Here is a 12881-nt window from a genome sequence, read left to right on the forward strand (position 1 = left end):
GCAGATTCAGGATGCGAGTGGACGCGCGCACTCGAGTCCCGGACCGCGGTAATCCGCGATCGCGGGTCGCGCGTATTATCGCGCTTCCCGCGATCGCGGATTTCAATGATGAATCAGGGGCATTGTGTCTAAGCTGCCTATTTCATTTAGTCTTAACTCCCATTCTTTGTCTTTAAGATGTATGACAGTAAGCTATTATTTTGCCTACTGATAAACTCAAGGCAGCACAATGAATCTTCAAGCAGCACAATGAATCTCCAAGCACTAAATATCTTGGAGACAACCTCTGATAATGACACTGCAGGTTGCAAGTGACTGACAAAGTCATGATGTCAGGAGAAGTAGTCTTTAGCCTCTTTTTCTCTCTTGCTTATTCTTTACATTGTTAATTTCCTATAGTGTGCATTAGAAGACATTTAGCATCATCTCTCCCTTTCCATGTGGCCTAAAGCCATGTACACATTTGTAATAGTTATCGTTAGAAAATGAACGACTAACAATTATTTTGAACGATCGTATTGTGCACAATCCATATATATCCAATCAATATAACCCACATAATGTACACACGCTGGATACGATCGTTTGAACGATGCAGGAAGTGACGTATACTGGGGAAAGTGTACTGCAGAAACATCCATGATCACTGAATGACCGTACACACAATAGAACGATCGTCGCTCAATCAGATCCACTGGGACGGTCATTAGTTTCCAGAGACAATCCTCGTTCGTCTGCGTCGTGCACTTTTTTTAACGAATATAGGGCGATCGGTCGTTAGTTTCCAACGTTAATTATTGCAAGTGTATACGCAGCTTTACTGTCCCTGGCCCACTTTTTTCATTCATTGGATTTAATTGTTTTATTCATTAGGGCTCAGCATCACTTGTGGGTGATATGACAGCTTTCTGTTTTCAGGAGAATTAAAAGCAAGCAGTTGCAAGGATGCAGGAAAAGTGAAAGTTGTTTAATAATTATGCATTTATAAAATACTACCACATTTACCTGGAGCTTTACAAAGTAGATTGCCATGTAACTAACTGTTCCCAGAGGAACGCAAAATCTTATGTCCCTACCATAGTCACAGGTCATATAACAATCTATTGGCTTTTTTAAGGGAAAGCCAAATTACCAACACAGAGATAACATACAAATTCCAAATAGGTAGTGGTTGAGGTTTAAACCTGGAACCCCAATCCAGACCAGAGTGCCAGCTGTTCTGCCCATTAGCTATTGTAAGCATTTGATAAGTCCCACTGGGTTTTTGTTCACAGATTTCATCAAAATGTTCATGTTGTTGTTTTTGAGGAGATATCTACCCACCTTTAGCCCATCTTACCTTTTTGCCTTCCAACTATCCTTTTAGTTTAATTCTCCCATATTAGAAGACATAAGCAATCCCCTAATTAAATTATATTTTTTTAAGTCACCGTGTGCACTGTGTAGACTTTTATATTTTTAAAGCTAATCATATATTACAAAAGTACCAGAGGTGTTTGCAAAACATTTTTAAAGAATTCCAATGCCCAGCAGGCCCAAGACATGTCCTGCCGCTGGAGCATAGGACTAATTTCAACACCAAATAGATAATGTATAATATAATAGATAATGTTAAATGTACATTCCAGTACGGACTGGGTCATTCATTTAGTGCCTATGTTTCCTCTATAAACCAGTAATTTTGCACCAGGAATCACTGTAACCCCAGGGTTCCTTGAGCTGGCGCTGATTGACGTCCCATCCGAAGACCCCTGCATAGTTTTGGGTGAAATGCCAACTGGCAGAGGCAGCAGCATGACACCAATAATACTTGTAGCAGGCTATAAGGGTGGCATTATGACCACCAATGTATAAAGGAAAGTTTGCTGACCATCGATGAATTAATTCTAGCAGGGGTTCATTAAGAACTTAAAATAATTTTAAGGGTTCCCTGGGGTAAAAAAAAATGAGAAAAGCTATAAAAACAATAGGATATAACCACAGTAAGGTAATACAGTAAATATATATATATATACACACACACACACATTCATACATACACACGCACATATAAACAGACTCACCACTAAAACACCATTGGTAACGATTTCAGCTGGTGGTTCTTCGCTAAAATTAATAAAAGTAAAGTTAAAACAAAAAAAAAAAAAAGCAAATGGATTACATTTATGATAAAACAAAGCAACCTACTAAGTCTTTACGGTCTATACCTACACAACATTAAAAAAAACAGTATTGCTCTTTACAAATTTGCTTTGCAATCCACTGGCTTCAAGAATCCACATCACAGCCTGCATTGTGTGACTTACCCATAAAATGTGAGTCACAATAAATAGCATAGCGAAGGTATAACCAAGAGATATAAATCCATCCCTTAAGTTTGCTAAAGCAATGTGTACGAAACAACAAATTTATTTTTTTGTTTAAATACAGGCTTCCATCTTTTCTTGAATTTTAGTATTGTTCAGCTCTTACAGCCAATTTACAGCCACTACAATTAGTTGAATATAAAGTCATTACAGTTTAATTTTTACCTTTCTTCTAGGCGGAACTCGACCTCTAACACACCCTTGTCCTATGTAAGCAAACAATAATGTGTCAATAGTGAGCCTTGTAACATATCTAAATCTACATATATAAAGAATTTAAACAATATATTTCCACTGCAACTAAATTCTTCTTTTAGAATAATTCAAAGTAATGTAGCCATTTATCATTGTGTGTTCTTGGAGTGGTACATGAATAGTGAACATGATACAAATCCAAAATGAATGAATGGATTGAAGATAATACAACCAGAACCAGGTTTACATGTCAGGAGCCTATAGAAAAAAAAAACTTGGTGCCATCACTCACTTAACACATGTTACACCTTAAGCCTTAATTCACCCCCAGCATTCTAATATTTGCTGCAACCTCCAGCATTATTTATTGTATTATTTGCTGCAGAATTGGCATTGGCAGCACAACATATTATTACCCTATTGTTATTTATGGTATGACTCAATATTATATAACATAAGCTTCCGGGGCTGTACATTACCTTTAACCCCTAAAACCGCACGGTATGCTTCAGCATGGAGTATATTATACTATGCTGGAAGGGGTATTATTATACAATAGCGCAAGTTATATATTGTAATGCATTGTACAATATAACACTCTCAGCTAGGTTTAAACTACTGTACCAAATGTAATATGACAGGAGCATGGAGCAACATACTATGTTGATAGTGGTAACATAGAATTAAAGGAAAGTTATGGAACCATTTATTTCCCTAAACATATCAAATCCTCTCCAGCCCTGTGATTTAGTGTAACAAATAGGAATATGGGGACAGAGAAGATCCTAGCAATGAAGTAGGGTCTGCATTGATGAAACACAAACTCAGAGCGCAAAAAATATTTATAATTCACGTGTTCTTCATTATTATTGGTTTGAATAGTTAAAACTTTGGTGGGAAATGGTACAAACTCTGAGTGTGCATACACACCTTGGGACTGAGTTTAAAAGTTTCCTTTTTGGTGTGTCCAGGTTTGATGTTTCCTACATCAAATATAATGGAATAAAGTTCATCATCCATCACTACATCCCGATCATATAGAGTTAGCTCCAGTATATTCTGCAAATCAAACACAAGATAGAAATTAGCTATATTGCAAAAAAAATGCATTGAAAAATATATTAGTAGTACTTTGTATTGATGCAAAATTATTTGTTGTAATTATGGAAGGCTAGCCTGCCAGGGAATTCCTAGCCTAGTCAACATAAACATTTGGACTCACAGTTCGCTGGTCTAGGCAACAGTCAGGTTTAAAGTTAAGGCTCACATAATTCTACTATTTCTGCAACTGTAATAATAAATGGGTGTCACACCGGTCTGGCCAAGTCTAACTGTCTCTGGACACTGTGTGCCACTTCAAGTCAGTACTAAGATATGGCAGCACTAATACATTTCAATCATTCCTCCAACATTTGATTGAGATTGGTGGTGCAAGAAGTAGACAAAATGGACCTGATTTATTAAAGCTCCCCAAGGCTAGAAGAGATACATTTTCATTAGTGAACCTTGGTGATCCAACAATTCTGGAATTGTTCCGGTTCTGGATTGAAAATATTTGCTAACAAATAGCAAATTACTTTTAGGAATTCCAGGTTTGCTGGATCACCCAGGTTCTCTGATGAAAGTATATCTTCTCCAGTCTTGGAAAGCTTTAATAAGTCACTGTTCCTTCCAAAAATCCCTATTTGGCTTACGTGATGGCCTGGGATATCTGAACTTCCTGTAGGTAAACTGAGTGTACTTTTTTTAATTCACTGTTTTATTGCCACTCTCAGGTCTCATTTTTTTCTAGCAATAGATAATATTTTTTAATATTTTTAATTATATTAGGTTGAAGATATGTTAAATATTTTACTTATATTAGAAAATCAGCTGAGTTTTAGGAATGTGTGTTAGAAAGCAAAACCCTGACTGACTACTGACACTGGGTGAATCAACTTTTAAAATTGGATAAGACTAAAGCTACGTACACACGTCAGATTTTTATCGCCCGATAATCATCATCGCCCAATTATCGAGCGAAAATCTGCCGTGTGTACAGTCGGTGTCGTCCATCGTCCGGACGACCGACCTGCCGGATCCACGGACGATGGACGACAGCCGATCGTAATGAAAGTGAAGGGGAGAGCGCGCAGCAGGGTGCCGCTCCGTCGCTCTCCCCCTCCCCTCTCCATAGAGCATGAACGGTGCTGTATGTACAGCACCGTTCATGCATCGTGCACTCCCTTGTCGTTGGAAAGGATCGTGAAAGATCCTTTCCAGCGACAAAAATTGGCAGTGTGTACGCAGCTTTAGAGGCAGCAAGAGCTTTGACAAGCATGATAAGTGACAACTAAAGGACTAGATATACCGGTAGGCATACTGCAGTAAGGGAAGGCAATATGTGCTAACACTGGCACAAGTCATAGATTTTTTACATTGTCAACATAAATGGAAATGCACGGCTTTACAATAATTAGAATCCTAAGCTGCATACACATGCAATTATTGTTGTTGGAAAGGATCTTTCCCGATCCATTCCAATGACTAAGGACTGCACGATGCATGAACGAGCACTGTACATAGAGCACTGTTCTCTCTATGGAGAGGGGAGGGGGGGGGGGAATGACGGAGCAGCACCCCATTGCGTGCTTTCCCCCTTCCCTTGCATTAAGATCGTTCATCATCCATGGATCCGCCAGGATGGTCATTGGGACGATGGGTGCTGTACACACGCAAGATTGTCGTCCGATATCGGCCCTGAGCCGATTATCGGGCGAGAACCATTGGACATGTGTACGTAGCTTTAGAGATATAAACTTTAATAAAATACATAATTATATTTAATTATTTATATATAATTAAATAAAGTCAGCTGGCACATAGGGTGACATCATCAAAACCTTTTGGAAATGAGCATAGTGGTAAACCAAAGAATTCTGTGGACATCAGCCCATATATCAGTTGGCTTTAAAATACCACTTACAAACAATCTGTATTTTTAAACATATGGCCTGACATTAAAATTGCAATAGAGAGGAGGTTTTATTATTTCACCAGCTGCATACTTTGATGTTCCATGTATTATAGCTTTGAAGAATACTGATTTAAAAAAATTGTATTTACAGTTGCCCTTTCCTTGATTTCTGCAACAGTATAAAACAGAATATCTTGTTTGGTCTCTCCCTTCCCATGATGTTTAGTGCTGGCAGCTCTTTCTAGCTTTTATGTCCATTTTGAAGCATGGAAACCCCACAACATGGGACAAGGGTGCTGCTTTAAGAGGTAACATGGGCTTCCCAAAATTCAAAGCATTTTCTTTCTAGTTTACTTTGAGCACACACAGAATTTGCCAGAGAAGTAGCAGGAAGACTGGTACAGAACAAACAGGAATGAGCATGCCCATACTTGACACATTTGCAACTGCAGAAAACTGTCAGCAATTTTGACTATTTTCAAGTGGAGGTAATTGAATCACGCTCGGATGACAGAAAGCACACAAGGTCAGCAAGGGTTCCTAGTCCCAGGGCTTTTGGATAACCTACACATGGGAGGCTTTTACAGGTAAATAACATGCAAACAATATGTTCAATGCACATATAATCCTATGGGAAGAATTTGGCTGACATTAATGGTCTGGAGAAAGGATCTGCAATGATTGCTTTGAGTTGATTTTATTCTGTAATGTCTGACAGCCTCAGGCATCTTGCACAGCTTGACAAATTTCTCAAATTAAATGGATGTATATATGCTGCAAATATTCTCCAAATTTTCCTAAGGCATTTCACAGTTTATTCCTCAGCATTCTATCCACATGCTTTTCCTTATTAAAACACATACAAGAAATTCTAAGGGATCTATATATAAAAAAGGAAACCAGGCATTCCCTCAAACATTCCCTGGTGAGAATTTTCCAGGTCCATGTATTTCAATGGCCAACAGTTAAAAGTTTCATAGAACTCAAGATTCACTGTTTCATAAATGAAGCCCTAAAAGTGTATATGCCTCATCAAAAATACTGTTTCTACAGTTTTAACGCCTCTCTGCTGTATGGGTTAATATACAATTGTATAATCATGTTTACATTATGAATTGTTAGATGTTGCTTTTAATTAGCAACTGATCCGAAAATATTATAGCATAAGTATTTGTGTTTTGACCCAATTTTATCTTCATGTTGCACTGACATTCATGTATGTAACCTCATTACAAGTTTCTTTCCTAACTGCAAAATTCATTTTATTCCATTATTGAGGCTCCAGGTGATACATTTAAATAACTCTCACCTTTATTGCTCCATGAATACGATAGTGAAAGGTTTCATGCCACTCGGGGTCACTGGAATTGTAAACGACCTTTGTTCGAGAAGGAACTGGGGATGCAGTGGGGAGTTGTAGCTGAACATAGCAATCTGCATCTGAAACTGGAGGCAGACAACAAGGGAAACATTCAATAACAGGTTCTTTACTTTATCAATATATTCAAAATTATTTCAGTATATTAACCAAAACTGTTTTATATTGTTCCAATATGGATTACTCCAAATGGATTGAGAGGAATCCCTAGATTGTTTTGTCCTCTCTTGGGAGTCCCCTGTTGGAGACCTCTCTCTAGGCAAGTCCGATGATGACAGTTTACAGGCCAACACCTGGTATATACTCCATAATTTTGTAATACAACTATTGAACGATTATGCATTGTTGTCACTGAAACATAATTATTGATGTACCAAAGACTTGGTTTTAGCTACATTGATCTTAAATGATCTTAAATGGTTGACAATTTAACATTGGACCACCAGCAAGGCAATAGAATGTTCAAGTCAGGGCTGGAGGTATTGCCCATGCAACCTATACTGTTACTGTATAGGACAATAGGGAAGAAAAAATTGGTGAGACGTGGCCAGGAATACCTTGCATGCTGCCTTAAAGAGTAAAGTTCTAACAGAGTTGCTGCCAATTGTTTTTAGTTAGTTTTTTAATGTGAGTCCACTGTTGTAGTTAAACTATTAGCCTAAAGGGTGTTTGCCCCCAAAAAGTGCTGACTGTTCAACCTTGATTATGCTATAGCATCCTTTAAAAAAAAAACTTGAAGACATTTGTAGTGGTCTCTTTGAGAATCTTGAAATGTATTGCCTTTTCTTTTTCCCCTAGTTTAGGAAAGTCCCCGTTCTTTGGTGGTAGAAGCCCTCTACAGAGGTACTGAAACCACAAACTAAGTTATCAAATACTAAAGTTTCCTTCTACACATTCCTCTGAATGCTGATCAGAAATGTTCCATTGTAGTCTACAGTGAAACCTAGAATTTCGAGATTGTCACTATCATTTGTCCCCTGCAGCTCTTTTGATTGTTCCCTTTGACCTTTACATAGAAAATAAATTAATTATGCGTTGGCCAAAATGAGGAATCGGTAAGAGCTGCAGGGAATGAAGGTGATTGATGTTTCTGCAAGTGCGGACTTCAGTTGAAGATTTCTTATGATCAGAGCTTCATCCACCAATATAGTATTTACGGATTTCTTTTACATGTATGCCTTATCCATTGTGAATTATGTAGTCACAATTACTTTAAGGGGCAAATTTACCTAGAGATAAAGGAAGGAATAAAACATGTCTCTTTGCATATATATTCATTCAGGATTGGCTTTAATATGAATCAATCAATGAAAGAAAAATGACTTACGCATGTCTGCGCCATGTATGTGTCGAGCTCTTAGCACGCTCACACTCAAATTGTAATAAGGATGAATTTCTTTCTGAAAAAAAAAATCATTTTTATAGTTAACTTGTGCTTTGCAACATCACATATTTTTTTCCAGGAGGTTATCAAGCAATTGGTTTTGGCAAAGCAGGCAGTTCTTACTTGATAAATGAAGTCCGATGGAAGCTGCAATGCTAGGTGTTAGATCAGCAGATCAACAGATATTTTTCTGCCCTTGAAGACACAGATTGCTGAATGACCCATCAGGAATGACCGCTGTTCACTTCTATGGAGGAGAGCACAGCGGGTTGTCTCTCTCCCCCTCCCCCCCTTTCCATAAAGCAGAACAGCGATGTGTGTACACCACTCTTTCGTTCATCTGTCACTGGAAACTACCACAAATTACCATTTCCAGCCACAATCATCTGATGTCCATTGGACATTCTGTACAGGGCCTTGGACTGTGGAAGAAAGACGCGCAATGAGTCAATGAGTTTTGCTTCAGGCCCATGTGATAACAACAAACACGTTGACAGGATACAGCAAAATGACAGGCAGATTAGGTGGTGTTAGGTTTATTCTCTGACTTCAAGTGAATGTTGAGCCCACAGTGCTTTTATTGTTTTGTTATAGATGACTAATTGCCCTTCCCTGTGAGCACCTCACTGACAGTTTATTAAAATAATTGAGTGAACTTATATTTTTCTTTCCTAACTTGTAGCTTCCATCACAAGCCCATGTGGTAAGGTGGCAATATAGGAACACAACTGGGAGACAGGCCATTTTCATCCCATTGCAGGAAGTTACCTTTAAAGTTGGACTACAAAAATGAAAAAATAAAAAAATACAACCAAGCATGTTCTTTATTGCAGAATGACAGGTGATGTCCCTTCTGAAATAAAAACCTTACCTGCCTGTTCCCAATTTTTTCACCTGTCCTCCCTCCTTTTAGGTATGTTGGACTTCATTCAGCCCCAGTAGGCACAGAGGAAGCATTTTTTGACAAATGAAAATAGCGGTCAGGCAAATAAGTGTGTTTTATTGCAGAAGAATCACCGCTCTCTGCAATAAAGACCTGTCCGGTCGCTAATTTTCAAAGCTGAACTTTAGTTCCACTTTAATGCAAGATACCTGGATAATACTTTAATGAAAGCTGCAAATTTGGTATTTAATCAAAGTACATATACTTTTGTAAAGCCACATAGACAATAATCTACTACTGTTAAAAGATAGTAGGGAACAATAAGGATATCTTGTGCAAGCTACCTGTAAGTGTCTTTGGAACTAAATAACATTTTAGGAATCTGTTTAAAGTGCACAAATAAAAATGTGTGTATGTATATACTGTAAAATTATATATATATACTGTCCTAAACTATACTATTTATTTACTGTACTATATATATATAAATTATTTTTGCTACATTCCTTTTCTATGAAAATACCAACCTATTTTAAATGCATGACAGGAACAGAGTAATTTGTGACTTTGTACAGTAAATATGATTGGAGATAGAGTAGCCAATGTTGATCTTGGCAGGAGCCTCATGTCTTTGAGATGTTAGACACCGTCTTGGCAGTATTTGTTTGGGAATTGTCAACATAAAGTAAGAATAAGCCGTACCTGTGTGTTACATGAAATGCTTTGTGCTAAAGTTTCGGAGTAAATGTTGCCATCAAAAACTACACCTTCATCTATTGTGAAAAAAAATGTTTGTCTTGGGTCATAATATATATATATATATATATATATATATATATATATATATATAGTTATATATATATAGTTAAATATATATATACACACATACACACACACACACACATATACATACACACACTTTTATGGAGTCTGTTTACATTCCCTCAGTTTCAATGTGTCAGATTCACTTCTTTATAAATACATCCCTATGTGTTGTGGCATTTTACAACACACGTGTGTTGGAATGCCATTTAAAATGAATGACATCACAATGCATATGTGCTATAAGGAATTTTACAATCATACAACAGTTGCACAATCATATGACTGTTATCCAAATCTATTATAGAACTAAATTAAATGTTTATACTGGTACATACAAATTGCTGTTTTCAGCTCAAACTTGTTTTTAAAAAAGTCCCTCAGATCTTTTATCAAAATCCACACCATGTCCTCAAGATGGCAAGTACTAACCGGCATGCAATTGTAATAAAGCAAATATTGTGATCTATTTACATTCCAGTGTTAATACTTTCTTTTCTTGTATACAGTTACCAAAGCTCTGGTAACACATTTTGTCTTCTAAATAAATAGTTTTTTTTTATGTTCACCTTTTGTATGCAGTATTGTCTTAACAAATCCACACAAATAAGATAATTTAATTTTAGTGATAGCTTGCTAATTTAAAATATTACTGGTTACAATCAGGAAGTATCAGCATTCTCAATTTCAATGGTGCTGTGCACTTAAGTGTAAGGACCGGAACAAACAGGTTTCAATTGGTTGTGGATAGATCGGAGATAATAGTAAATAGCAGTTGTAGTTAAAGTTGTATCGTGTGTACAAACAATCCAGTGCATCCAATCAACATTCTAATCTTTTCTATCCAGAAAAAATGATCGGTAAGCTAGAATATTTTACACATTTTTTGTGGCAGCAAACAATCTTTTATGATCATTTCCGCTGACAGATAAATAAATGAGCACTGTACACAGTGCCTGTTCTGTTCTAAAGAGAGCGGAGGACTAGTGGCACCCTGCTGTGCACTCATTCATTGACATGTATAATGGTTGTTCCTAATCATCGCTCATGGATCTGCTGTGGCAGACTGATGAACGTCGTCGAGTAACCTCTGTACACGTCAGATTCGCGCCCAAGATGAGCATGTAAAGGGGACAATTATTTGACCTGTATACGCAGCCTCAGTATGGCGTTCCTGGAATTCCAACTGGTTGATTACTAATTTGAAAATTGATCAGATGTGTGAGTTGAGCATAAAATGCCCAGTGGATCTGCTTGCCTGCATTACACCTGTTTAAATATAACCACTTAATTATTTTCCTATCCTTAAAAAAGTGAAGGATAATTCAAAACCTTCTTATCAAAAAATCTGACACATGATTGAGTATAAAGTAACTATTTAGAGCAGAATTGTCCAACTTCAGCACTTTTAGTAGTACATTTAGTAAGATAAGGTTTACAAAGAGCTAGAAGATGTGTATTTAAAAATGCAGACCTGTTGGTGGCCCTCAAGGACTGGAGCATTGTTTCCATTGAAATGAGAACAAATGAGTATGGTACCTACAATGCTGTTCAGTTCTATGGAGAAAGGATGAGCGAGGAGCACCCCGCTGTGTCCTCCTTGGTTCAGGTGACAATCTGTGACAATGACTGATTTAGAGAACAACAAATATCACTGGTGGAAACCTAGGTAGAATATGCTTGTGCATTGCAATCTTACAAAAAATGTGTAATCAAAACTTTTTTATAGGTAGGAGGTTCAAATCTCTATCAGATTTTACAACTCATTAGGGATCTGTAGGGGAAATTTTTCTTCACTTCCTGTTCTGCAAGAACCTTTTATCAGAGAGGAAGCAAGAGAAATCTGCAACACTTTCAACAAGTATAAGTGACAGAAGTTCTAGCAATTTCCAACTCAATTTCAAGAAGCATTTTACACCTGTCTGTGTTGTGGTTGGAGAGGTTCCTCAGTTTCTGAGCTGGCACAGGTATTTATGATACAGGAAATAAACGAATCTCTCCAACTGCAGAAAAACCTGTTAAAATCCTTCCCCGCTCTATTCAAAACTGGAAACATGAGTGTAGATATGGTTCATTCAGACACATTGATTGCCCACAAAATCAGTAAATCAATCAGAATGTCAAATATGCAGATGTATGTAATAATCCTAATGTTACCCCAACTTACTTTCTCATTCCATGAGAAAATAGCATTAATTAGGGACAATCTGGCAATGTCAAAACAGGGCAATATTCCTTGTACTCTATTGCTCTTTGTTGTATAATTATGACCGCCATTAAATGTTACCAGTGCACATAACCAATAACCTTTCTAATGTCCCTAATGGCCTCTGCTAATGGCATTTTGCCCCTGGCACTCACCCTCCAGCTTTTCGGCCTTGGTCCAAGCCTCTCCTTCCTTTTCTCTTTTTTCCACCAAAATACAGCAGCTAATGCAGGCAATGAAATGCCAGGTAGGCTGCTAGCAGCTGCTCGAAACATTATTCCTTCCAGAGACCAGGTTAGACGGAGTTTGCTGTGTGTGTCTATTACATGGAGGCAGGGCACACTGGGAACAAGGCGTAGCTTCTACATGACTGACACATTCAATTACAGGTAAATGGGTGGACCAGATGCCTGACAGAGGCGTTTCCCTGATTATTTGCTATGTCTATGTGAAAAAAAAATGTGGCAGCAGGTCAGGATATGTCTGTAGTTTGGTGCAGAATATGAGCTACATTTGTCCCAAGTTTTGGTTTGCTTCGTCTTTTTGTGGGGACTGAACGGTTAAGGATCAGTTGAAATAGGTCTGTTAATCAAGGAGAGTATAACACCCAATTTGTGCTTTATTAGTGCAGTGTACCCAACCAGATAACTACCCGCACCCTACTACTGGGCTAAACCTACTCCAACGAGGG

At 37.7% G+C, this 12881-nt stretch overlaps 1 protein-coding gene across 2 annotated transcripts in view; it reads right to left on the minus strand.

Moving 5' to 3' along the window:
• PLA2G4F (phospholipase A2 group IVF) overlaps positions 1-12479 on the minus strand; it is a 29887-nt gene extending 17408 nt beyond the window's left edge. The window contains exons 1-6 of one of the 2 annotated variants that reach the window (XM_072428452.1): positions 12346-12479; positions 8223-8295; positions 6827-6963; positions 3492-3620; positions 2532-2572; positions 2064-2106 (exon numbers count right to left, since the gene is read on the minus strand). In XM_072428452.1, coding sequence (XP_072284553.1) covers positions 2064-2106; positions 2532-2572; positions 3492-3620; positions 6827-6963; positions 8223-8295; positions 12346-12465 — 543 coding nt within the window. In that variant the 5' untranslated portion in view covers positions 12466-12479. Of the gene's footprint in view, positions 1-2063; positions 2107-2531; positions 2573-3491; positions 3621-6826; positions 6964-8222; positions 8296-8402; positions 8515-12345 lie in introns of those variants that run through there. The other variant, XM_072428454.1, reaches the window with a different exon arrangement.
• Between the last annotated feature and the right edge of the window lie 402 nt (positions 12480-12881).

The sequence above is a fragment of the Pyxicephalus adspersus genome, chromosome 12 (genome assembly GCF_032062135.1).
Source record: "Pyxicephalus adspersus chromosome 12, UCB_Pads_2.0, whole genome shotgun sequence".
Taxonomy (NCBI): domain Eukaryota; kingdom Metazoa; phylum Chordata; class Amphibia; order Anura; family Pyxicephalidae; genus Pyxicephalus; species Pyxicephalus adspersus.